Source organism: Drosophila rhopaloa, unplaced genomic scaffold (assembly GCF_018152115.1).
Source record: "Drosophila rhopaloa isolate 14029-0021.01 unplaced genomic scaffold, ASM1815211v1 contig_2, whole genome shotgun sequence".
Lineage (NCBI taxonomy): Eukaryota > Metazoa > Arthropoda > Insecta > Diptera > Drosophilidae > Drosophila > Drosophila rhopaloa.
Window position 1 is genome coordinate 10,871,389 of NW_025335083.1, and position 26,676 is coordinate 10,898,064.

A 26,676-nucleotide genomic window follows, 5' to 3' on the forward strand; every position below is an offset into this window, starting at 1 on the left:
CGATGGTGCTATCGAAGAGAACGTTAAAAACGATGACTTTTAATCGATAGTTTTCGTTTTCTTAATAATATATTTTTGATATATATTTGGGGTATTCCCTAAAAGTTTGAACAAATTTTAACTGCTGAATTGTTTTTGGACTTACTCTATCGGTTATTACTAGAACTATAAATATGCTTAAAATATCTGAAAACATACTCCCTAAGTCAATTACTAAACGTCAAGGATAAAAATAGATAGCCAGCTTAGCAATGCATTAGCATCCTCTATGGTAACTTTTGACTTTCTGAAATATATAAAATAATAGGTGTCAAGCTGCAATAATGACATAACATTATTTGAGATAATAATTGAGATAATAGAATTTTTTAAAGTTTTATTTTTCTTGAGTCGCCAGTCGAAAAATGGAAAATAAGAGACAAGATTTTTATTTTTTTCAACATGATTTATTTGTGTTTCATCAAGTTTTCTGTATTTACCATAGTTTGGGAATTTTGTTAACAAAATGAATGTGCAAAACTATATAAAATGACCGTTTTACAATGGTAATAATTTCTATTATTGTATTACAATTGTTAATTTGCTATTTCATCTGCCTGGCAAATGAATAACATCTTTTTACTACATATATTATCGTTCAATCCGTTAAACGATGTAGAGCCAAACATCTGAACGCAATCCTCATCGCCAGCACTATCGGGTTGGCTTCTCAACCAATTCAAATAAGGTGCTGGCTCTCCTGAGGCCGATGATACGAAGACGCCTTCTTCAGCTTGATCGTTGATGCCAATCCAGTATAAATCAAAGCCCGGGAGTTTGTTTCGGACGGCGTTATATTCTTCTAAGTTTTCGAACGCCGCAAGATGACCTCCATTTTCTTGGCAGAAGCTTTCAGCTTCGTACCAATTTAATTCATTACTGCGCTCGATATAGAAAAGTCTTGACCCAATCTTTTCGAAGCTGATCGGGGCGATTGTTGTGGAAAGCTCTGAAGCTATATTCTTAACAGATTTCTGCTCTCGGGAGTTAAAATTACCCATCCACACAAGTGGGCCTTCGGTTAGATTATCGTCCAAGGGTTTTGCCTGGGATGCACATGCATTCCAAACAATTAATGCGAACGCGAACCAAAAGAAAGTGTTTAGTTTATACATGTTGAGCTGAACTAATTCCGAAACTAGAATTGGACCGCCTTTTAAAGGGCCCAGCAGCAAAGACAACTCGTATTTGGAATTTAATCTGTAGTTGAAATGTGATAATGCACAGATTCGGAGAATAACCGCTTTAATGGGCTAATTATGAGCGATGACTTGCGGATTTCGGCTGAAAAATAACACAAAACATTTTTAAATTTTATAAATATTCTAACCTTTGACTCAATTTAAAATAATACAAATATGAAATATTTTAAAATGATTGTGAATGTGTTTATTTTCTAGTTTAAACAAGAAGTTTGCTTAAACTAGATCCATGGAGCATGGATGTCGATTTTTTGCATTTGACTGAAATTATAAAATAATACGTATAAAAATAATTAATTAATTAATTGTATATTTCAATTGTAGATAATTACAGTCTTTTGATTTTTTTATTTGTATACCCTTGCAAAATAGATCTAGCTTCATTGTTTTTAAGCATCGAAATCGAAATATAGAATATTTTATTTTTGTAACATCTACAAAGGTATATAAACTTTGGCTTGCCAACATTTTCTTCCTTTTTTGGTATAAATAATTTCTCCTGCTACCTTATATTTAAATAACAAGGTGAAAAAAAGTAGGTATCTTCGAGACAATCTTTTTAAGGGCCCGGCAGCAAAGAAGGAAAAGAATAATCAAAGTGTTTGAACTTTTTATTTTTAGTAAAATTATAATGCCCAATTTTAAAGTACCAGTTTAGATTGCCTTCATTCTAAGCGATGATCTTTTGGACAGCTTTGATAAGCGAGCTATATTATGCTATAATGTATTTTATGTATGTAATATATATTTGTTTTTTCTTGCGTCGCCAATCGAAAAATGTAAAAAGAAGCCAACATTTTGATTTTTTTCACCATGTTTTATTTGTGTGCAGGTATTACCCGAGTTTACTGTATTGCTAATTTTAGGAATCTTGATAAAAAATGAAATTTTTGAAGGAAGTATAAAATGATTGGTTGGTGAATAAATCAAAAGAAAATTGTAGTGCTCTGGGATTTTAAATTCGAATTTTATTAATTTTGGTTATTACATTTAAATTGTTAATATTGTATTTTTTCATCTGCCTGGCAAATAAATAACATCTTTTTACTACATATATTATCGTTCATTCCATCAAGATAGCCGTAAATCTGAACGCAATCCTCATCGCCGGCACTATCGGGTTGGTTTCTGTACCATTTCAAAAAAGGTGCTGGCTCTCCTGAGGTCGATGTTACGAAGACGCCTTCTTCGGCTTCATCATTGATGCCAATCCAGTATAAACCAAAGTACCGGATTTTCGCTCGGACGGCCTGATATTCTTCAAAGTTTTCGAATGCCGCAAGATGACCTCCATTATCTTGGCAGAAGCTTTCAGCTTCGTACCAATTTAATTCATTACTGGGCTCGATATAGAAAAGTCTCGAACCAATTTTTTCGAAGCTGATCGGGGTGGTTGATGTGGAAAGCTCTTCCTCTTCGTCCTCGTTTGGAATATTTATTTTCTGCTCTACTTCCTTTGTAATTTCCTTCACACTTTCTTCCCGCTCTTCCTGATGGCCGTCGTAGTCGCCTGAATACTCTATTTCGTCTTCCTGCTCATCCCGCTCCTCCACTCTTGCTCTTGTGCTTCCATCTTGGTCTGGCTGTCTTTGGGTGGTTGATGTGGAAAGCTCTACTCCTTCGTCTTCCATCTGGAAACCGTCCACGAGTTCTATATTCTGCTCTACTTCTTGGTCTTTCATCTGCTTATCTTCGGAATCTTTGGACACTTCCTTTGTAATTTCCTTCACCCTTTTTTCCCGCTCTTCCTGATCGTCGGCGTAATTGTCTGAATTTTTTATTTTATGCTCTACTTCTTCGTCTTCCCGCTCCTGAGGCACCTGCGCCTCAATCTTGGTCTGGGAGACTTTCTCATGCTTTTCCATCCTGTCAACTATGTATGTATGCAGGTCGTCCATCTTGTTCATAAAGGTTTTTATTCGGTATTCCATCTTTTTCTGTTTTTCTTGAGCAACTTCTGACATTTTCTTGGCCACTTCTTGCTGAATTTTAAATTTTTCCCACTCGTGGTCCTGTGCTTCCATCTTAGTCTGGCTGTCTTTCTGCTGTTTTTCAAACCTATCTAGTAAGGATGCCGTCAGGTCCTCTATCTTCTTCATACCATTTTCCTTTAGAGAATTCAGCCCTTCCTTCAGATAACTCAGCGTATCCTGTTGAGTTGCCAATTCCTTCTGGATGTCCTCCTGCTGAGCTTGCAACCTGCCAAGTTTCTCCTTGAAGTCCTCTATATCGATTTTTTTAACAGATTTTTGGTCTCGCGAATTAGAAATACCCATCCACCCAAGTGGGCTTTCGGCTCGGATATCGTCCAAGGATTTAGCCTGGGATGCACATGCATCCCAAACAATTAATGCGAACGCGAACCAAAAGAAAGTGTTTAGTTTAAACATGTTGAGCTGAACTAATTCCGAAACTAGAATTGGGCCGCCTTTTAAAGGGCCCAGCAGAAAAGACAACTCGTATTTATAATTTAATCAATAGTTGAAATATGATAATGCAGAGATTAGGAGAATCCACGCTTTAATGGGTTCATTATGAGCGATGACTCGGCTGAAAAATAACACAAAACATTTTTAAATTTGATTAATATTACTTTTATTGAGTTCTAGCCTTTGAACCTGTTGAAAATAATCGTAAATGATTGTGAATGTGTTTATTTTCTAGTTTAAAGCAATGCCCTTTTTTTTGCATTGCCAACTTTTGACTGGAATTATAAAATAATAAGTATACAAATATTTAATTAATTTGGCTTGTTTGTTTTGAATTTATTAATGGATTGTATATTTCAATTGTGTATAATTACATTTTACATTTCTTTTTTGTAAAGATTTTTTGTTATCTTTGTTATCCCTTGCAAATAGACATAGCTTCATTGCCTTTAAGCTTCGAAATCGAAATATAAAAATTTTACATTTTTTAACAGCGTCAAGGGTATATAAACTTTTCTTCCTTTCTTGGTATAATTTCTCCTGCTGCCTTATATTTAAATATACACGTACCTATTTATTATAGAAAACTACATGTTATAATTTTAAAGAAAATCCAACAAAATCACCTCTTAGCAAGGTGAAAAAAAGTATCTTCGAGACAATCTTTTTAAGGGCCCGGCAGCAAAGAAGGAAAAGATTAATCAAAGTTTTTGAACTTTTTATTTTTATTAAAGTTATTATAATACGCAATTTCAAAGTACCAGTTTAAATGGCCTTCTTTCTAAGCGATGATCTTTCGGACAGCTTTGATAAGCGAGCTACATTATGCTATAATGTATTTTATGTATGTAATATATATGTATTTGGGGTACTTCCCTGTTTCTAAATCGTGGAAAATTTAACAGAAATTTTAGCATGTGCGTAAATTGTACCTGTTGTATCGTTTTGGGGCTCAAAATCATGTTTAGCTCTATTTTTCTTTGTCAGTTATTATTAAACCTACTTCTAGATTATGCTTTAAGCAACTGATTATATACCATATTTGATTTCATGGCAAGGATTTAAAAAAAAATAATAATACACAAAATTTAATATAACGATAGCAATAATATTTTTTGGAGTGTTTTTTCTTGCGTCGCCAATCGAAAAACATTTTGATTTTTTCACCTTGTTTTATTTGTGCGCAGGTATTACCTCGAGTTTACTGTATTGCTAATTTTAGGAATTTGGTTAAAAAATTAAATTTTTAAGGGAAATATAAAATGATTGTTCTTGAATAAATCAAAAGAAAATTGTAGTGTTGTGGGATTTTAAATTTAAGATGGTTTTAGAATTTTATTAATTTTTATTATTGCATTTAAATTGTTAATATTGTATTTTTTCATCTGCCTGGCAAATGAATAACATCTTTTTACTACATATATTATCGTTCAATCCGTTAAACGATGTAGAGCCAAACATCTGAACGCAATCCTCATCGCCGGCACTATCGGGTTGGTTTCTCAACCAATTCAAATAAGGTGCTGGCTCTCCTGAGGCCGATGATACGAAGACCCCTTCTTCGGCTTGATCGTTGATGCCAATCCAGTATAAATCAAAGCCCGGGATTTTCGCTCGGACGGCGTTATATTCCGCTAAGTTTTCGAATGCCGCAAGATGACCTCCTCTTTCTTGGCAGAAGCTTTCAGCTTCGAACCAATTTAATTTATTAGTGCGCTCGATATAGAAAAGTCTCGACCCAATCTTTTCGAAACGGTTCGGGGTGGAAAGCTCTTCGGAATCTTCTGGCACTTCCTTTGAAATTTCGTAATCGTCTGGAAATTCTATTTTCGGCTGGCTTATCAATTGCACCTGCGCCTCAGTCTTGGTCTGGCGGTCTTTCTCATGTTTTTCCATCCTGTCAACTAAGGATGTATGCAGACCCTCCATCTTGTTCATAAAGGTTTCCATTCGGTCTTCCATCTTTTTCTGTTTTTCCTGAATATCTTCTGACATTTCCTTTGCCACTTCCTGCTGAATTTTTAATTTGTCCCACTCTTGCTCTTGTGCTTCCATCTTGGTCTGGCTGTCTTTCTGCTGTTTTTCCATCCTTTCTAGTAAGGATACCGTCAGGTCCTCTATCTTCTTCATACCATTTTCCATCAGAGAATTCTGCTCTTTCTTCAGATAATTTAGCGAATCCTGTTGAATTGCCAAAATCTTCTGAATGTCCTTCTGCTGAGCTTGCAACCTGCCAAGTTTCTCCTTGAATTCCTCTATAGCGATTTTCTTGACAGATTTCTGGTCTCGGGAATTAGAAATACCCATCCACCCAAGTGGGCCTTCGGCTCGGATATCGTCCAAGGATTTAGCCTGGGATGCACATGCATTCCAAACAATTAATGCGATCGCAAACCAAAAGCAAGTGTTTAGCTTAAACATCCTGAGCTGAACTAATTTCGAAGCTAGATTTGGGCCGTCTTTTAAAGAGCCCATACATATATAAATATATATTTGAAATGTGATAATGCAGAGATTCGGAGAATCCCAGCTCATTATCAGCGATGACATTTTTAAATTTTATAAGTATTATCTTTATTGCATTCTAACCTTTGAACCTATTGAAAATAATCGCAATATAAAATATTTTCAAATGATTGTTTATTTGGGATTTTCTACTTTAAACAAGGAAAAAGTAAACAAGGTCGATGATGCAAGGTCAATATTTTGAACTGCTTTGCAAACTTCAAACTAAAATTATAATATAATAGATATACAAATATTTAATTAATTTAATTAATTACATTTTTCTTGTTTTTTTGTTAAGATTATTTGTTATATTATAAATCGAAATTTTTTATCTTTATACCCTTTATACCCAATTTCAATCAAAAGTTTGCAACGCAGTGCAAAAAAAACCAGCTTCATTGCTTTTAACTTAAAAGTTTTACGCATTGAAATAGGCAATATTTAATTTTTTGCTAAAGTTTTTTTCCTTTCTTGCTATAACAAATTTCTCTTGCTGCTTTATATTTACATATATGTACATATACATTCTTATATAAAACTACATTTTATAATTTTGATATAAATAAAACCAAATAACCTCTTAACAAAGTAAAAAAAATCATCATTTTCGCAACCATCTTTTTAAAAGCCCAGCAGCAAAGAGTAAAATGATTATTCAAGGTTTTTGAACATTTTTATTTGAAATATTATATCGCGCAGTTTTAGAGTACCAGTTTTAATGGCCTTCATTCGGTGCGATGATCTTTCGGCAGAAAAGATTAAACAAGCTACTTATGTATATTAATTTTTAATTTGTATTTAAAAAGTGATATTGCACAGATTCTGAGAATAATTTCAGCAACATTCCGAGAGACAGTAATCGATTTCCGAGGAGAGAAAAATATGAATACACAAAAAAATAGGTAAGGAAAGAAATAATTTATTACACAAAATAAATGACGACCTTGGGAAAATAATAATAATGGTTATTATTCTGGTTATTTCCAGTTTACTAAGTTGGTAATTTTGCATTTATAATCCCACTTATGAAATGAAATTTGTTAGTATTTTGTTAAAAATACATTTTCTTTTATTTGTTTATTTAAATATATTCAAATGTGGCAGGGAATTAATTAAGACAAGATGACTTCCCACTATATCCGATATCTATGGTTGCGCATCTCTATCACAGCATTTTACACGTAGTGTTGTCAAACGCCGTAATTTCATTCCTGCCACCGCACACGTGTTTTAATATCATCGCACGTTTAATTTTCATTTCTGCGCGAAATACTCACAGCTAAAATGGCCGAAGTAGCTAAAACCCCGAGCGTGGATGTCCAGGAAGAGGAGGCGCAGGCCGCCGAGGTTGCGGACGCCAAGAATGGCGACGCCAAGGAGGAACAACCGGCTCCGGCGGCTGAGGAATCGGAATCCGGCGGCGACTTCTCCAAACAAGAGCGCGCCATAATCCGGCAAGTGGAGTATTATTTTGGCGATGCCAATCTCAATCGGGATAAATTCCTGCGCGAGCAGATCGGCAAGAACGAGGACGGCTGGGTTCCACTATCCGTGCTGATTACCTTCAAGCGTTTGGCTGCCTTGTCCACGGATCTTGCAGAAATTGTGGCCGCCCTCAACAAATCCGAAGAGGGCCTCGTGGAGATCAGCGAGGACAAACTCAGCCTGCGTCGCCACCCGGAGCGTCCCATCCCAGAGCACAATGAGGAGCGGCGCAAGGAGATCCAGGAACGCACCGCCTACGCCAAGGGCTTCCCCCTCGATTCCCAGATGAGCGAGCTCCTCGATTTTGCCGCCAGCCATGACAAAGTGGTCAACCTGACCATGCGCAAACATTACGACAAGCCTACCAAGTCGTACAAGTTCAAGGGCAGCATCTTCCTCACCTTCGAGACCAAGGAGCAGGCCAAGACCTTCCTCGAGCTGGAGAAGATCGCCTACAAGGAGCGCGAGCTCCTGCGCAAGTGGCAGGTGGATTATCTCAAGGAGAAGCAGGAGGAATACGCCCAGAAGAATGAGAAGCGGAAGAACAAGAAAGAGGCTAAACCGGAGCCGGCCTTCGAGCTGCCCAAGAACGCCATTGTGGTCTTTGAGGGTGCCCCCGAGACTTCAAGCCGCGAGGAGATCCGCGAGGCCTTCGAGAAAATCAAGGACTTCGAGGTGGCCTACATCGAGTTCGCCAAGGGCGAAACTAAAGGCTCCGTGCGTCTGACCCAGGCGGATGCGGCCGAGAAGTACATCGCCAAAGTGGAGGAGGGCAAGGTGAGATTCACAACTACAACAGTCACGTTGAAAAAGAAAATTTAAACAGTCATGGAATGTGGTCAGTCATCTAATAATGTCCGTTCTCGTCAAGCCGATGATATGGTACAGCGATAGAGAAAAGTCAGTCGTTAGAACTTTGTTGCCATCATCCTAACTTCTTCAAAAGCTCTAGTTTTCATGGTTTAAGTTTCCAAATTCCAAATAATTTACAAATTTTATTCGAAGGGTCAATAAGTCAAACTTGTTTCAATGTCCTCTATATCTATTTGATGGTGGTAGCGCAAATAGTTATAGAAACAAATTCACTAAAAAACATGTAATTATTTTTTCCTGGTTAAAAGCTGGCTTCTTTTATATATGGTAAAGAAATTTAAAGTGAGACAAGCTAAGTTTTTATATAGGTAGTTAAAATTAAACTTTAGTAGCTTTTCAGGAATATTTATTTTCATAGATAGCTTTTCAGGACTACATTTCACATTATTTTTCCTCTAAAAGTTGAACATGCTGAAAACAAGTCGGTCTACATTCTTTTCATGTGTATGGTTTGTCGTGCAATAAATGCTATTATCTGCCTAAAATAAATATATAAGAATAAACTCGTTTTAAAAATGTAAACTAACTAATCTATAATGGTTGATTTTGCCATCCACAGCTCAAGTTCAACGATGAGGTCTCTCTGACGCTGCGGAAGGCCACAGAGGAGGAGGAGAAGGAGTTTATCGACAAGGCCATCGAATTCATGAAGAAGCGTCGCGATTTCACCCGCAACAAGGGAAAGCGTTTCAACCGCAAACGCCACGGCGGAAACGACCACAAACACGGGCATAAGAAGTCGCGTGGAGATTAACTCTTCCGCCACCCGAGTCCCTTCATGGCAGTAGACCAAGCTTAACTGTTACTCGGTAGATCTAGTTGACCTAGCTTTAAGCTCTTACTTATATAACATATGCTTTCTTGTAGTTTGCGAAAATAATCGTAAGAGATACAGAATATTCTCCAAAAAATATGTATAGTCTGTTACATAGATAACGAGATGAACTCTAATTTATTTTACATAGAAGACTACGAATCCATTTGTTTCTTTAAACAGAAAGCTAAAAATAAAGATCAGTTTGTAAAACCCGAAGTTACTACACTTGTAAAATTTCTTTCATTAGTTTGTATTCTTTTATTATTGCTGTTTTGTGTGTTTTCGATCTCTTTGTGTGTTCGTGTGTGTGTTAAAGTATTGCAAACGAATTTAACTTAAAATCATAAAATTTAATATTACAAGTACTTAAATGCATTTACAATTACAGAGAAAAGAAACAATAATTTCAAAAATGGTTTAGAAAAACTATAGTAGCAGTTACAAATAGATAATATAATGATTTTGTTATTGGTTTGCTTTGCATCATCAGATTGTACAATTATAAAGAGTCGCTTACAAAATAGACGCACTTAGAGGAGATTTAAAACTAAACGAATTAACTAAATAGTTTGGGTTGCATTGCAACACCGACTAAAATTAAATTAGGCTATCATGTAGTTCTTGCGTTATACATTGACGTTGTAGTTAATGGGGAGAACAAAACGAAAACTTCACATGGTAAACAAAAATCTGCGCAAGCACAAAAGTTTCACAACATTTTCGATTAACTATTTTCAACAACCGAAATTATTTCTCTGAACTGCGAATATGGATGTATTCTTTAAGATACTTCGCTCATGCTAAATCGAGAGCAAGAGCCGGGGGATACAACTAAGATCGAATATATGTGCACTTGATATACGCGGATACAAGAGTTATGATTACGTGTACTTAATCAACATTTACGCATAAATTAAACAGTTATAAACAACGGCATCGTATTGCGATAATATAATGTATAGCGACGTGTAAGTTATCTTCTTTATAAATAGTATGTGGTGGGGTGCGCTCAAGCGGATCTCTCTGTAGCCGGCAGAAAATGTACAAAGCTTCAGCCAGGAATTCTCGGTATTCTCTTTCGCTTATTTACTAGACTAACACGATTTACAAACGAGGCTCCTTGAGGCTCTATCCTTTAATGTTTACAACAGTCGATCTAATCCATACATATGTAAATAGCTAATTATTCAAGTGCGTTTCGAAGGCCCTGCAACAGTCACGTAGAAATTGAAAATACAAACAGTTCTGGAATGTGGTCAGTAATCAAATAAGGTCCGTACGCGTTAATAAGTCATTTAAAGTCATCAAGTCAATGATATCAAGTATAGCGTTAGAGCAAAGTCAGTCGTTAGAACTCTGTTGCCATCATTCTACGGTCTTCAAACGCACTGCAGTGTGATCCTTTCCGACCCGATTACCCGCCTACTTCCAGACGGGCGTCAGATCCAGGGTGAGATTCTGAATGGTGCGGTTCCGGGCAGAGCTGCGCTTCTGCTTCACGGAGCTGGTGATCTCGTTGACCAATCCCTGGCAGTCGTTGCACACGGTTACCTGCTCGCCCCGCAGGTTCTCCTTCTGCTCCTGCGTCTGGGCCAGATGGCTGCCCGAGGAGAACAGGTTGAAGCCCCTCGAGAACCGGGATCTGAAAGAGGAATTTTAGGTTATAAATAATGTTTTCAATTAATTTTTATTTGGTAAATTCAATAGATAATTAAAAGATATTTTCGCCTAATAAATAATAAAAAAATAAAAAATAAATTCGGTTTAACCATTTTTGAGTTTATATGAACTTTACTTCGATAATTTAGTTTTGAAAAAATGCTGGATGACCGTATAAGCCGTACTTCTCTAAGAGTTAGACAATTTAAAAATTTTTGAACCGTGTTCTACACATATTTCAATCCAAAATAAAATAAAATAAAACATAGAATTGGCAAAACTCCTGCGATATTTCATGAATTTGAAACTGGATCGAATTAACTTATTTAAAGTGTAAAAGTTCCGAAACTCACTTCCTCTCCAGCGTGCTGTTGTTGGAGAGCGGTCGATATGCTGGGCTGTGCACGGGCAGACTCCGGGGTCCCTCCATGCTCCGGGACATGGCGTTGTTGTTGTAGTGCTGCTTCTGGTGCTGATGAACGCCCGAGGGTCGCATGGCCGCGGAATAGGAGGCCGACATGGCCGCCTGGTCGTGCAGCGCCTCCACAGCCTGGCCAGTGGCGGCGGCGGAGGAGGAGGATGCTCCGGGTCCTACGCTAATGCCCGGCGTGCTCATGTTTGATCTTTGGTGTTTGGGTGAGGATGGGGCACTGCCCACAGTGCTGCGAGTCTGAAACAAAGAGACTATTAGTAATGGTCAAAAAGAAGGCAATAGGGCAAAGGATACCTTTCGATCTGACTCGGAGCGCAGGAGACGCTCGATCAGCGACTTAGGGAACTGGTCATCCATTATGTTCCCCGTCGACGACGAGTGCGCCTGCTGGGCGTGATGGGAGGGTGATGGGGTGCTCGAGCTGGCCGGACTGGACAGCAGCGATGGCGAGATCAGCACGAGTGGCACATTGCGGAAGTGCTCCGAGGGAATGCGCATCTGCGAATGGGCATACCAAAATGTTAAATAATTATTTAAAAGCCCGAAGGCCCGAATTAGGTGACCCACCTTGGTGTAGCACTTGGCGCAGACGGTGCGCTGGCACAGCTTGCACTGGATGCCCCAGGGACCGAAGAACGAGAAGCGGGTGCGCAGGCACAGGAAGCAGACGCGACGCTTTTCAACATCCTCCTTGACGCGCACGTCCATTGGCAGGCCCTCCAGCTCCGCCTTGGTCATGACGGAACGAATGTGAACGATCTCCGCCAGAGTGACGGACAGGCGATCGTCCCCCCGTTCCATCCAGGTCTGCTTGTCCATGAAGGACTTGTTCCATGGCCCAAGCGAGGATGTTGAATTGGCCTCGTCTGAGGGATGGGTCGGCTCCGCAGGACTTCTCCTGGGCGTCTGCGAAGGATTTGTGAATATTACAATAGGGTTTGATTTATTGCAATTATTTAAATTTAGAAATTATATTTAAGATTAAAGTGTCTTCGTGATAAAAATAGTAAAAAAATAAGTACTAATTAATTTAATATCAGTTAACAACAATAATATAATATAACCTTCCTATGGATTTCAGATAAAGAAAGATATCTTGGCATCCACGAATTTGTATTAATAAATTTACAAAGAAAAAACACATGATTTATTTAGGGGACATTTAAATACTGAAGCATATTTTGCCATAAAAAATATGAATAATACAAAAGCGAAGGGCGGAAAGTCAGATATGTGTGTTCACATTAACTAAAGGATAAAAGTTATGAGGACCTATTCCGCATAGAATTCCCGTTATTCTATAGGGGGACTCACCTCCTTATTGACATCGTCCGATTGACGCGACTCGGGCCGCGTGGGCGGCATGGAGTGCGTCTCGTCCAGGTTGCTCTGGCATCCCACGATGGTGTGGCGGCGCAGGGAAGCCCGCCTCGACTCGCACTGAGTGGCCAGGTCGTAGGCTGTCAATGAAAAGGTTGAGAAGACAGTTAGTCAGGGCCAACAGGGCGGATAAGTTATTTCCATATGCGAGTACGAGGACAGTGAAGGAAATGGAAGTGGGGAAAGTGGCAAATGTTAAATGTCAGATGTTTTATTTTAAAAGCAAGCTGTGTATATGTGTGGTGTATGCTTCTATGGCTGCTTGTCTAAATGCAATTGCGAGATCCAATATATGGGGGACAATCATGCAAGATGGCAATGCATTATAAATTTCGTTTGTTTTTTTCTTAGCAAATATTTACATTCCAGGGCCGTGTCGTAGAACCTGTGGTACTCGTCCTCCGTGAAGGATGGCTCTTCTGGAGGCGCCGTCTGCCTTGCTGGCTCCACTAATCGGGTTTCATTTTAATTTCAGGCAGCAGTTAATTTTGTTCGTTTTTTTTTTATTGATTTTTTGTAAGCGTAATTTGTTGGCAAAGTTGAAAATACATTATTTTTATACGAATAATGGCAACCAAAAATATTGAGTTTGTACCAAAGGAAAAGCTACTTGGGGGTGCCATACAAAATAATACTAAGGGGAAAATTGCAGTAGACTTTCGTTTATTTCTACGTTTACTTGTTGTTTTTGTTTTTACAAAATATTTCGAGATTATTTGTTGTATATTTGTGTGGCTCATTGTGTGTGCTTGAGTGCCTCCTCAACCGATCGCCAATCTTTAATTTCTATTTGTTATTTCAGCCCACACCAAACTTTCTTTTTGACTGGTTTTTTGTTCTTAGTGCGAGTTTTTAGGTTACAATTCATTCACTCGATTTTGTTATTTCTTCGCTTGCGTCATACAAAATCATAAATATTAATTAATCGATATAAGTTAGCAGTGTGTTCACAGAAAAACGATCAAATACCTTGACAAAATTAAGTTTGTGTTTAATTTTTTGTTTGTTGTGGAAGGAAAGGAAAAAAGTAAGAAATAAAAATAATATAAATTAAAATGATAAAAACTAAAACCATATCACAGACAGTTAGTTGCATTACCGTAAGACATATAATTAAATTACAAAGTTACAGAATTTTATTATGTTTGTCTTTTGGTTTTTTAACTTTCTGTCTGCAATTAAAAACCAAAATATATTGTAGAGAGACTTAAGGCAATGGCTTGGCCATGGCATTTAAGATAGAGCATAAAGTAAACCGGTTTTTTTAAATAAAACATAGTTTTTTTATAGAAAAGTAAGCGTTAAGTAAACTTTGGCAAGTGCTTAATAAATTAGCGGACGACTTATTTAATTGTATAAATAGGAGAAAGCTGTACAAAATCTATTTGAAATCTAATATTAAAAATGGCTGTGTTTGCTGTTATTAAAGTCATTAGTATGCTATTAATTTTAGATTTATTTTATAATTAATAATCAAATTTGTATATGGTTTTTTAAATCTATAAAAATAATTTAGCTGTGAGATTTCTTTTTTTATGAATACCTTAAAATATATTACTTGTAAAGATTAGCAAACCAAAACCATAAGACTAGTTGCTTAGCCAAACAATGCTAGATCTTGAACCTTCTCGAATTACAAACAAATCGAAACCGCCCATGTACTTTGTGCTCTAGTGGCGTGTGCTCCCAAAGTGCCCGTGTGGGTTATAGATACATAAATATATATTATATATAAAGAATATTGCGTAATACCCTGGTAGAATCGGATACTCACTTGTGCGTCGGGGTCGCATCAGCGACGCCGTCTCCCGGCAATCTTGTCGTGCCTGGCTGGGCACCATGTAGCCACCGAATGGATATGGCGGCATCTTGGGCTGCGAGCAGCGGTGCATCTCGGAAAGGTGAGGATGATGATGGTGGTGGTGCTGGTGGGTGGCCGCTGTGGAGTGGGAGCTGCTGATGCTAGACTCATCGTAGAAGAGATCTTCGTCCTGAAAAATGTTACGCAAATTAATGGGACTTCCTTGAGGGTTATTAAATGCCATGACACCCACCTGAAACTTGGAGAAATCCACTTTGATGAGCCGCTGTCTGGATCGTGACAGCGTGGAGTTTGCACTTGGAAGCACTGCAAGAAAAACAGATCGGTGTAACAATAAGTCCTCGTCTCTCAGGCGAAAGTGGTGGGAAAAATGCGCTTGATTGGATTATCTAATGAATATCATTGGGCAATGGAGCAGGCATCTCTGGATAACTCGTAATGAAACCGGATTTTTGAGCCCTTTTTGCCCGCTCATTGCGCAATTAGAGTTGACATGTCGGGGTTCTCGCTTCCACCGAAGTTGAAAGAAGTCATTGTTTTTTTTTGTTGTTTTGTAGTTAGCTACTCCATAAAAGCCGTTAAGCCTAACGCACTTAATGGTTCTACTTATGAAACCCACTCCGCTTGTGCAACGCCTGGGAACTTGTATCTGCAGCGGAAGAGTTCGCTTCGCCTTTGTGCAAGTCGGAGGTACTTGATGGGTTTACGGCCCCTGTAATAACTGCTACGTGATCCGACTGGCCATTGACTACTGACCACCGGCGGCTAGAAATTATCCACTAACTTTAACCTTTTTGCTCGGGGGCGAGCACGAATGCTTCCATCGATATGCTTTGTCTTGGTTTTTGACATAGAAAAGATTAATTAGCTACGGAGTGGGACATATTTAGATCACATGAAAATTGCTTTAAATCATTAATAAAAAGACTATTGAATAAAGTGAATTATGTAATAAAAAGTTACATTTTAAATTTTAAGATATTTACTACATTTTAATGAATATTAGAATAAACATAAACATTAAGCATAACAATTATTTAAATATATTGAAAATGATAACAACAAAAAGGAAAACATTTTGTCAATTTTAAAAATTTGTACTCCCTTATAAAATACTCAATGAAGGAAATTAATATTTTATTTATTTTTTTAGCATTTCAGCATTTGATAAGGTTAAGAAACCAATCTTTATAATAGTACTGGCTCCAGTTAAAATTTAAAAAAAAGTATATAATCCATTAATTTTTTTTTTAATTGAAGATGTTTTCACTTTCAAAGGAACCATTTTAAATTTATAGCAGTTCTTATTAATTTTCCATTTTGCTCAATATAAATAAAACTTCAACCACTTATTTTCCACATGCCATTCCATATGTTGGCTGGCAACAAAGAGTATTAACTTTTCGTCACCTCTAACACTCTTTCTTGGCCATATTTCTTCATGCCTCTAATGACTGGAGCTTAAAATCGAAGTCATATCATGACGGCAATTACCGCAGTTGCCTCGGAGTAGCTCCTTGAACACAAAACACTGCCTTGGGGAAGAAGTCTACGAGCCCCCACCCACTTTGCCCACTTTGGGGCAGACCTGAAATCGAAACCAGGTCAAAGCGGAGCACATTCAACAATGGGGAAACACTTTTGTGTACTTTTCGAGGGACGGGGGTCTGGGATGCTGATGACTACCTTTTGATGACTTGATGGCCTGTCGTGGCTTGGGAGTTGGCGGATTATTGGAGGCCGATGCTCTCGGCGCCGCCCGAGGCGTTGGCTGTGGCTGCTCGAGATCCTGGTCGGGAATGGGATTGGTATTGGTGTTGGTGTTGCTATTGGTATTGGGAGTGGTGGTGGTGGCCTGACCGGACTCGCCATCGGAGCCGCAGTACAGGGAGGCATCGCTGCCAATGTCCACCAGATCCGACTCCCTTGGCATGTGATGCGACCGGAAGACGGAGGCCGCCGTGGAGCGTTTCGCTGAGCGGGCATCCATGGGTTAAGCCTGGCACATTTCCCTTTGGCTTTTCACTTTTCGCTTTTCTCACACGGTTGCATGGGGGATTCGGATCGATACCGAATCCGGAAAAAAGGGAAGCCACCCCTCTGGGTCACTGTTCTCTCGTTTTTTAGAGAGGGTTGATAAGATTCTGACCACCCTGCGGCTCCATTAAATGCGGTTTCGCTTTTTGGGCCAAATGATTTGGTGGCTCTTGTTGTACTTTGTTTATTTCATTTAATAGCCACCGCTTTCGATTTCAATTTCACTTAGCCCACAGAATAACAAAACTGAAGAGCCGCTGGCCAGCGAGGCGTCTCTAGTGAAGCTCAACACGGAACTGAGAAATGTGGCAGCTGTCAACTCGAGTTTCCCCACTTTTCGACTCAATTCGCGCATGCGCCGCTCGCAAAGAGAGAGCGCAAATGTTTTGTTTTGACATTTAACCGTCTAAAAAGTTGTTTAGCCGTCGTCGCTGTTGTTGCGTGGTTGATTTATACGTCATCGTTGTGCTGATGACGTCGGCAGGAGGCAACAAGGACACACCACTCGTGGATGAGTAAGCGCGTAAAATCCTTTGAGGGTATGGCAATTAAAGTTTCAAGACTGAAGAACAAAGAAAGTCGAGGTCGGTTCAGGGGTCAGGTTGCTAAATAAATGATAGTATTCCCTTTGCAATAGAACCCACTTTCAATTTCACCTTTAAGATATACATTTTTATCGATCAGCCCCCCTAAGTATGCCTTGATTTTTATATTTCCCGACAAGTTTACGTTTTTGCCTTAAAGTTAGGCTTTAAAATTTTCAAGTAATTTAAGTGTAAGATGTAGATTTCAAAAAACTTGAACTTTTTAAATGAATGATAATTAAGGAACCAATGGGTTCAGTTTGTTTTATAAAATAAGTTTTAAATGTTGTTAAAGAAATCACGCTATACAAAAACTTTGTTTTAAAAAATCTCTAGTTTTCAATCCTAGATATGCCACTGATTGATAAATATTTTTCTTTTGGATTAGAAAGTAGAAATATTCAATTAGGAAATATAATAAAATGCAAATACAAATTAAAACAAAAAGAAAATTATATTATTTTGATAATTTCGTTTCTTGGCTAACTTTAAATCTTCCAATACTTACTAATTCTCAAAAGTGCAGATCGTAACTATTAAAATTGAATCGAACCAATTAGATTATACAGAGAATTAAAAATTATTTTCTGCTGGCGACTGCAATATTACAAATCACTTCAGAGATGGAATAGGAAAACAAGATTTCCAGCCTGAGACGGCGACCCCGAAAAGAAAACAACCCATACAGTCAACAATAGGCAACTTCATCTAAGGTGAGGTTGTCGTGCTTGGTTTTTCTTGGATTTTCTTGGCTTAAATGTTGTTTGTATTATTTCTGTTGTTGCAGTTGTCTTTGTTGTCGTCGCGTTGTCGCTATCTTTGTGTGTCACAATTTTGCACGCTTCCTCCAACAGAGCGGTTTGGGGATTTCAATTTTGGATTCGGGATGCGGATTGCAGACGAAAAAACTATACCCCTAATAAAAGTCTATCTTTATATCTATAAAAAATCTAATCACTAAATATCTTAGTGATACCATGCAAAAAAAAAAATAAATAAATGTAGTTTTCAATAAATCAATAAAATTAATTCAATATTTGCTTAGATTTAACCGACTAGATCCATTTTCTTTCAGTGTTGGGATTGGAAAATGTTGCCGTTTTTGATCTATGTTGGCATGCGCACTGCGCCCGGCAAACACATACAAACGGGCCAGCAAACAAACAAACATGGCAGAGAAAGAGAAGGACCGACGGACGGACAGACGGACAATGGGGCTCCCCCAGCGACAAGTGCAGTGAAAAGTCTTGCGACTAACAAGTTTTCCCCAGCACCTCCACCCCTCCACTCCGCTATATTTCTTGGCGGCAGGAGACATCGGCTGACTATATAAGCACACATGTGCGATGCGACCACAATTTATGGGCGGCTGGCGTTCAAAATTTGGAATCGACGATGACAACACAACGAACCCAGTACCAGGACCAGGACCCAATCGATGGACGCCCGCAAAAGATTAGAGGCGGCATCTATTTTTGGCTGGCACTGTGCAAAATCCATTAGTTTTCCCTTGACAATGGGCTTGGCTTTTCATGTGATAGGTCAGTGAGAGTGGCGCCCATTAGTTAGTTTGTTTATTGGATATTAAAAAAATTTATATATTCGTCAATTTTTAGTAAATTAAATATACACATTATGTACTTTTAATGAGTTGCTATTTTTTAAAGAGTTTTGATAAAGTTTAGCAATTATAAAACTAAATAAAAAGGTGTAATAAAAATTGACTATATCACTACGATAATAGGTAAATTTATATGTTCTAAACTATAAAACTTTTCCACACTATATTAATAGTAACGATCTACCCGGATGCAGTATAAATCGTCAGTTATGTGTAGAAATATATGTGTAAATAAAATAAATAGTAATAACTTACTCCTTTGCCTCAAAGTTGGCGCTTCCGGCGGTGTGATCTGCTTGAGCTCCTTGCCTTTCCGGATGGACTCCATCAGCTGCTCCCGCGGCGAAGGTTCGCACATGCGCGGCGGCCCCAATTGGCGTTCACTGGCCTGTTGGTTCCGGGAAAATACAGATGCAGAAACAGAAACGGATAGTGAACTTATAATTTTTATTTTAAATGAGAAAAACAATTTGATTCTTTCGGTACAAAAAGAAAATGGTGAAGAGATCAAGACAAACAAAATGGAAGCGACAGGAAGGAAAGCCACGAGATCAATATTTCACACTCTGCAAGCGGCAAATGGGGATTTCGATGATGGGGGATTGCAGTTGGAATTGAGGTTGCTTTCGGCACTGGCGGTGCGGATGAATTTGGAATTCGTTGTGGCAGTGGGATTGGGGGCTTTACACACCTTCTTCAGCGGCGGCCGTGACCTAATGAACTCCAAGATCATGGCGTGGGCATCTTTCTTGACGCGCGGCGGAATATCGCCGTTCACCATCACCTTGCGCAATTGATACTTTCTGTGAAGAGAAATTGGGCTTAGATGCGGTTTCTGATTGGCCATTGTTTTAATATATCAATGGGTAATGATAAAAATTGTGTGTATATTTTGAAGCAATAATGTAAGTAGTATTTTCAGAAATAATTGTTTAATAATAAAGCTAATTTGATATTTGCACATCCACAGATAAAATTAAAATTATTTTTGCAACTGCATTATAAAGTCATAATAAAATTTTTACTTTAAAAGTGCAAGACAATAAAAAGCCTTATAAACAGCTCATTGTTTTTTTTAATATACTAATAAATAGCTAAACTATATTTATAATACAAAATTAATAATAATATTAAATTGGTAAGATGAAAATAAAACTTTTTTAAGCAAATATAAAATATAGTTAAAGGGGTAGTTAATAAAATGAAAAGTTTACTCTTAACAAGTATAATAAAAACAATTGTTATCAATTAAGATATACTATTAAAATCTATCGTAACTGTTACAACCGTAGGAAGCATTAAATAAAACCAACAATCAAACAAAATGAGTCGAAAATGGATTTGCAACCATATTAAAATAATTATATTAATCATGATAACTATTAAAATGTTATATGTTGGCCACTTTCTTGCAGCTTTAAGTGACTAAGTTGTTTAATTTTCCTTGGGTAATACAATGATTAGATCGATAAATTGATACATACTTGGCTCTAATGTCGCCCATGAGTATTTCGTAGGGCGTCAGCTCGTATTCGATGGGTGTGCGCTCGTGGTTGCTCTTCTTCAGCCTCACACCCCTCCGCAGTTCGTCGATCACCTGCACCCAGAAGCGTGCCTGTGGATTGGGAAAGGTGTGGTTAATCAATAGAGACCAAACATCTGGGACGGATCGGAAAGGCTATGGGACAAACACAAACAAACGGAGAACATGCAATGGAACTATGGACCTACTTGCAGTGCCCTCCACAGCTGCAGTTCGTGCTTAAAACAGGAAGAAGAAAAGAGTTGCGGCATTGGGTGAGAGGCGCATTTCACTTTTGCAATTATTTTCATTTAATTAGCCAATAATTTAGACTCCCGCTGTGCGCGGGGCCAATCCATCGGCATGACAAGTTAACTGTGCGTATGAGTAATGTGTGTTGAATGCTGCGCGATGGCAGGAAGACTATTTAGCACACAATGGGGCTAATATGTAACAGTGATCCGCAATTTCACTTTCCATTCGCCGTCTTCCTGTTCACCGTCAATTGGTGGCCATGCATTTTGAGACACCCCATTAAACATGCAAAACGGCGGCGGAAGGTGGAGTGTATCTAGGGTCCGATTTCAGTTGAGCCACAGCTGAAGGCATTAATGGCAGCACATGTTTTGACACCATGTTGCACATGTATGTGTAAGATGCCGCGCCACGCTTCAATTACGCTAACAACAGCAACATTAGACACAGCAGCAACATCAAAACACAGCAGCAGCAGCAAAACACAGCCGCAACATTAACTCACAGAGGCAGCATCAACACACAGAGGCAGCATCAACACACAGCAGCAACATCAACACAGAGCAGCAACATCAGCCCACCTTTGAGTGGCAGCAGCTTCCGCCAAAGTTGGGATGTATCTGTTGCTGTTGAAATACTTTTGCCCATGTGCGTACAACATTGCTATCCAGACTATGGATACGAAAATTAGCATACCAAATCATCGACATCATCAAAGGCAGCTAAGCGAAACACAGACTCAATGTCTGCCGAAAAAGAAAGATTTCCTCGGAAAACCTTTTTTTCCCCCGGCAGCAGCAACACGTTCAAAACCATCAAGAAAAAGTATAAAAAGAAACAGAACCAGTTGAATTTCCGCAATTCCAGCATAATAATACCAAAACAAGAACAATGTAAATTCACTAAAAAAAAGTGTTTTAACAATCAGTTTGCTGTGTGACATTCTGAAGGCTGTTGGATTCACAGAAAACACGAAAAACCGCTGACTAAAGACACACTTCTTGCACTTCTTTGACAGTAGTCAAAAGAGAAAAAGAAATAAAAGAAAAAACGCTCCCTATAAACAACAGACCAAACAAAGGCAGGGAACTCTTATCGAAGAACTAGAAAATGATAAGATGGCTTTTAATCAACCCTCTACAATGGCCTGAAATTACGTTTCGCAAAAACAACAACAAATAGGCACAAAATAAATATACTCAACTCTTTACCAGGTCTTCTTTGCACATATGATATATGGTATATGTCTGGCCAATTAATTGGCCAATTTCAAAGCTGCACCTTTTTTGTTTTATACCCGCCTTTCGGCACATGCAAATTCACAAGTGTAAAATATTTGTGAAGCGAAAAATATTTATGGTCTATTTCTTTATCTGATTGTATTCGTACTGTATTCCACTATAAGCAAATATTATGGCATAATGATGTGTCGTCTGTTCCACACGCAAAGGTTTCTTATTTTTGCGTTTTTTTTTTGCTCGGACATGCAAAGATTGTAGCGAAGAAAAGCCAATCCCAAGCATAGGTACATCATTTACACAAAATACGTGTACAGTGGATTATAATTTTAAAGGATCATTCAATTAATATATCTAACATAAGCCTTTGTTGAGCAATAAACTCCATGATCTTAAAACTACTACCTTTTATCAGTTATTATGATTACTGCTGTAAACTTCAGTAAATAATATTTTTATAAGAGTCTGTTTACTCTCTATGACAAATAAAAAATGATTGAATTAAATCAATTAACAGTTCATATAAATAAAGCCATTCCAGGAATTGTGGTTAATAATTTAAACAAACAAATTATAAACAGAATAATTTACGCACATGCTAATTTTAATCAAGTTTTCAATTGCGATTTCATCATATTGCAAATTAAAAGCTGAAATTATTCATTTTTTTATTATACGAAATCATTGTATTTATTTTAAGTTTACTCTTATTTATATTGTATTATATTGTAATTTTCTTGACTACTCAACCTAATAATAATAATAAATTAATTTTGTGGTGCAAGGATGACAAATACTTTTTGATTAAATTTATTTATAAATGTGAGTCTATTTTGTAACAAGATCTTCTGAATTGACACATTATCTTTAGCTTACCAGCTGTACTACTTCGTAAGGTATGCCAAAAATCGGAAACCATTAGAATTTAAAGAACCCACATATGAAACTCTATTTTACCTCCTTATCAACTATTTCAGAACACACTTTGCCAACTGTTCTTTGACAGTTTCAGGTTTCCATCTGATTGAAAAAATCAAACACACCTCGAACGGTAAAAACCGACTATAGTATAAGTTTTCACGCCACAAAAAAATGGAAGAAAAAACCAAAATAGAAACAAAAACAAGAGCGAATTTCGGTTTGCGTGTCTGGCCAATTTGCGTGTGTGTCTCAATGAGTTTCGGAGGTTGGATGTGGATGTGGATGACGGCGATATAGCGGACCGATGTGATGGTGGCAAACTCCTGTGACGGCCTCGACATATTCGCCAAAGGTCACACCGAACGCCAAACTATATAGATGATATATGCACCCATTAAAATACCTCGCAGAAAATATATGTGTATATGGAGCGGCGTTGAACTCATTAGGATGATGGCCGAAATGAAGGCGACCACCGCGGGCCAATTATTGAAATTAAAAGTGAATTTCATTTGGCAATGCATGAAATAGTTCACTTTTTTATACCACCAAACCCAGAGCGGAAAACCCCGCCACAAATACTCGTGATCTCTGCGATAATGATTATGATGATGATGGCTTATGGCATATGTTTTTGGTTAAAATGCGGCCCGAAGAGGTGCGCCAAACAAATCGTGAGTCGCTAGCCACTGTAGGCCATTAGTGGAGCACCATTACATAACCATAGTATCTTGGAGTTTTTCGAGGGGCGGTGGAGGGGGGCTCTTGAAGAATCTTACCCAGTCGTTGAAGCCCAGCTTCGCCAGTTCTTGTTGCGTGGTGGCCGATGATTCTGAGGCCTTGATCAGCTTCTCAGCACCTGCTATTTGAGGTTATTAATTAATTAGCAGTCTGCTAGTTAGGGATATTGGAGTACTTACCATTGTTCAGGACCTGCTGCAGAAACACACGGAGTTCTATGGTCTCCGTAACGAGGGCTCTGCAAACAGCTTTGTAGTGGTTCTCTGGCAGAGTGGTCTTTATGTGATTTCTGCAGGTCTATAACAGAGTAATGGGATATTTAAAATAATAATTAAATGATGTGTTTACTAAGTGAACCAATGCAAAAACGATTCACAGGAAATAGAGGTAGTTCAGCAAACTTCCTTTGTTGTCCTCCCTTTTTTTTCTTATAATTTCATGATTTGTATATCTTTAAACCACAGCATAATAGTCTTGATACATATTCTGCGGCCTCACCTAAATAACTCTTTTTCAAACAACATTTTGCCAGAATTCTGTGAATACCCCAAAAGATTAATACTATCTGCGGATATCCCGCATACAAAAATTCTACGTACCCAAGGCTAATTACGTTTTACGCCTTTGGCAATTTCCTTTCACTTCTTATTATGATAATCATATCTCGTATATAGACCAACTCAATTTATTCCGCCAAAACAAATCTTATCTAACCGTGCGAGCACAGACATTGGAAAAATGCTAATTTATCCATATTAGTTGCAGATACTTTTCCACTTTTCGATGGTGTGCTAGAAGTCAGGCAAGTGGAAAAAAATCAAGGGGTCCAGTGCTCACTGTTGCCTGACAGCAATGTGTCAATTCTATAAAGTGGCTCATTAGAGAAGAACCACCCAACCCCGCCCCTCGCGGGGCACTCAAACAGAACCGAAGACTCCGGCTCAATCAGCAACGGTGTGAGGTTTGTCACACGCCCCACTGCCAAATCGGGGATCCTCCAGTGGATGGATCGCGATGGGATCGAATGGGATCGAATGGGATGGCAGATGCACTGGCTACCAGAAAATGCGGAAAAATTCCCAACGCGCAATCAAGTGCAGCGGGAAGGCGGTTTCAGTTCAGATTCAGATTTCTGATTTACAGATCTGCGGCTGATTTCCTACGATTACGAAAGCGTTCGGTTTTATGGTTATTTTGGTTATTTAATATCGGTGCAATCGAGCCGCTATTGAAATTGTTTTCCAGTCGGTCGCTCGGGCATCGTAATCTTAGTATCTGACTAGAACCCGGACTGAATCCGGCTTGTTTGCGGTTAGCCGCGATACAGATACGCGCACAACAAGTATCTGCCAGATAATTTCATTTATGCACAGAAAGTAAATTGGTAGTATATGATGATTGAGTTAGTTTTGAAAATTAATATGTAAAGGAAATATCATTATCTAACACTTTGTCATTTAACATCTTATTTTTATGTTCATCAGGTATTAATAGTATGCTGTCCAGAAAGTTACTCAATAATAAGTTACAAAAAAATAGGAATAAAATTTTTTTTTTTTTTTTTCTGTTTAAGCTACAAGTTATACATTTGTATTGGCAGTGAGATTTATCAATAAGTTTGATTATTTCCATGAGTATAGTAAATCTAACCAGTCTATAAGCATAATGATTCTTGTGAAGTAATAGTAAATTTAAGTTATTTACTATTGTAAAGTTTTGTATATGAAAAGACTAAATAAAATGGCTTTAATATTAATAAGCTAATAACTTATCCTACATTTATTTAGCATGAATTGCTTTTAAAATTTCGCAATTTTATATCCATTTAAGGCTTGAACATTTTCTTTTAGTGCAAGCTCACTTTGGTTAACTGTAACGTGAGCCAAACAAGTTTTCCCACCGATGAATATCGATGCATTGGCTCTATATATACGTATTTATATGTCAAAAGAGCTCGCAAATGGACCGTATTGGAGCCTGGTCAAAAGGTCAGATCTTGGCGCACCCCCAAAAAAAAATAAAGAAAAACTCTGACTCACACTTCGATTGGAGTTCGAATTTGCATTGGTTTGTTTTGTTTGGCTGCCTTTTTTTTGGCACATCATGACACGACTCGATTGCAAATGTCAGATACGATCGAGTCGACTCGAATTGGAAACCCACCTCGATTATGTGCTCTAGTTCTTTGGTATCGTTGCGCTCCTCCTCGGAATCGTCGTCCCAGCGCTTGTCGCCCTCGTCGATGCCCTCGTCAATGCAATCATCGTCTGTCTCTGCAATGAATGATATCCAATTAACTTTTAAAAATACGAATTTAATGTTTATTATATTCGTTGCAATTCCATTTAATTTATCTTAAGGTTTACGTGATTCATGACACGCTGCCCGACTTAACCTTCATCTTGTTTTCGCTTGTGGATGGCTGATAAAAGGGGCTTTTTGTTTAAGAAAGACCCCGATAGAATAAAGTGAGCTAAGCTCCGATTGGGGAACCATATTAAGAAACCCCCTGTTTCTAAGCGTGAGTTTATTTATTATTTACTTATCTGAATCACAAAGAAAATTACTGCAAGACTATTTCATAATTATTTAAAAATAATGTAGTACTTCATTTTACTACTTTATATTTTATAGGGGGTTCCAACTTTAAATTAAAACTAGACCGCGTATATTCTTGTATCTCTTCTAATTAAATTTTAAGTACTAATTAAAACTTTTTTGTTCATATTGTAAGTACAAGTTTTAACTGGAATGTATATGAAATATTACATTATTAGTGATATATTATTTATTTGTGATTTGCAAGTAAAACTCATAATAATTTCTGCACTCACCATCTGCCGTCATAAAGTTGAATAGACTCTCCAGCTCCTGCGACATTTGGCACTCTTCGTCCTCCGGCAAATTGTAATCCAATGCGGTGTAGACGATTTCCGCCAATTCACTGATAATCTGCAATAATAAAAAAGCGCACGAAAAATATTAAATATAATAATTAATAGACGTTGAAAAAATGGCATGGAATGCCGACAGCAAAATGCGATTGAAGTGGAGGCCAAAGGTTAAGGCCGACGAGTCATAAAAAAATGTGCAGCTTGTAATGCAGTTAA

The 26,676-nt window shown here is 38.0% G+C and overlaps 4 protein-coding genes across 9 annotated transcripts in view; 1 reads left to right on the plus strand and 3 right to left on the minus strand.

Moving 5' to 3' along the window:
• Window positions 1-424: 424 nt before the first annotated feature.
• LOC108037679 (HIV Tat-specific factor 1 homolog) lies at window positions 425-3,646 on the minus strand. Its single transcript, XM_044459717.1, has 2 exons — window positions 2,282-3,646; window positions 425-614 (listed from the first exon to the last, which is right to left on the minus strand). Exons 1-2 carry the CDS (start codon window positions 3,629-3,631, stop codon window positions 576-578), a joined length of 1,389 nt encoding a protein of 462 aa, XP_044315652.1. The 5' UTR covers window positions 3,632-3,646; the 3' UTR covers window positions 425-575.
• A 1,349-nt stretch (window positions 3,647-4,995) lies between these two features.
• Window positions 4,996-6,112, minus strand: LOC108039038 (C-type lectin domain family 4 member F-like). The gene has a single exon (XM_017115938.2). It carries the CDS (start codon window positions 6,089-6,091, stop codon window positions 5,036-5,038), a length of 1,056 nt encoding a protein of 351 aa, XP_016971427.2. The 5' UTR covers window positions 6,092-6,112; the 3' UTR covers window positions 4,996-5,035.
• A 1,253-nt stretch (window positions 6,113-7,365) lies between these two features.
• LOC108039041 (la protein homolog) lies at window positions 7,366-9,569 on the plus strand. Its single transcript, XM_017115946.1, has 2 exons — window positions 7,366-8,440; window positions 9,096-9,569. The coding sequence occupies exons 1-2, from the start codon at window positions 7,463-7,465 to the stop codon at window positions 9,288-9,290; spliced, it is 1,173 nt and encodes a 390-aa protein (XP_016971435.1). The 5' UTR covers window positions 7,366-7,462; the 3' UTR covers window positions 9,291-9,569.
• Window positions 9,570-9,613: 44 nt separating this feature from the next.
• The window catches only part of LOC108039040 (protein spire), a 43,389-nt gene continuing 26,326 nt past the window's right edge, over window positions 9,614-26,676 (minus strand). The window contains exons 3-17 of one of the 6 annotated variants that reach the window (XM_017115942.2): window positions 26,401-26,518; window positions 25,730-25,839; window positions 23,746-23,863; window positions 23,605-23,684; window positions 20,374-20,504; window positions 19,581-19,692; window positions 19,145-19,277; window positions 14,880-14,953; window positions 14,600-14,816; window positions 13,188-13,274; window positions 12,760-12,905; window positions 12,013-12,351; window positions 11,740-11,943; window positions 11,366-11,682; window positions 9,618-10,995 (exon numbers count right to left, since the gene is read on the minus strand). In XM_017115942.2, coding sequence (XP_016971431.2) covers window positions 10,776-10,995; window positions 11,366-11,682; window positions 11,740-11,943; window positions 12,013-12,351; window positions 12,760-12,905; window positions 13,188-13,274; window positions 14,600-14,816; window positions 14,880-14,953; window positions 19,145-19,277; window positions 19,581-19,692; window positions 20,374-20,504; window positions 23,605-23,684; window positions 23,746-23,863; window positions 25,730-25,839; window positions 26,401-26,518 — 2,406 coding nt within the window. In that variant the 3' untranslated portion in view covers window positions 9,618-10,775. Of the gene's footprint in view, window positions 10,996-11,365; window positions 11,683-11,739; window positions 11,944-12,012; window positions 12,352-12,759; window positions 12,906-13,181; window positions 13,795-14,599; window positions 14,817-14,879; window positions 14,954-16,333; window positions 16,994-19,144; window positions 19,278-19,580; window positions 19,693-20,373; window positions 20,505-23,604; window positions 23,688-23,745; window positions 23,864-25,729; window positions 25,840-26,400; window positions 26,519-26,676 lie in introns of those variants that run through there. The other 5 variants (XM_017115941.2, XM_017115943.2, XR_001768977.2 and 2 more) reach the window with 5 other exon arrangements.

Excerpts from the sequence above, each read along its gene's own strand:
- LOC108037679 (XM_044459717.1), bottom strand. The coding sequence starts at position 3,631 with ATGTTTAAACTAAACACTTTCTTTTGGTTCGCGTTCGCATTAATTGTT. Across the intron at positions 615-2,281 it reads ATAATATATGTAGTAAAAAG|ATGTTATTCATTTGCCAGGC; the intron begins ATGTTATTTATT and ends TGTAGTAAAAAG.
- LOC108039038 (XM_017115938.2), bottom strand. The coding sequence starts at position 6,091 with ATGTTTAAGCTAAACACTTGCTTTTGGTTTGCGATCGCATTAATTGTT.
- LOC108039041 (XM_017115946.1), top strand. The coding sequence starts at position 7,463 with ATGGCCGAAGTAGCTAAAACCCCGAGCGTGGATGTCCAGGAAGAGGAG. Across the intron at positions 8,441-9,095 it reads CCAAAGTGGAGGAGGGCAAG|CTCAAGTTCAACGATGAGGT; the intron begins GTGAGATTCACA and ends TGCCATCCACAG.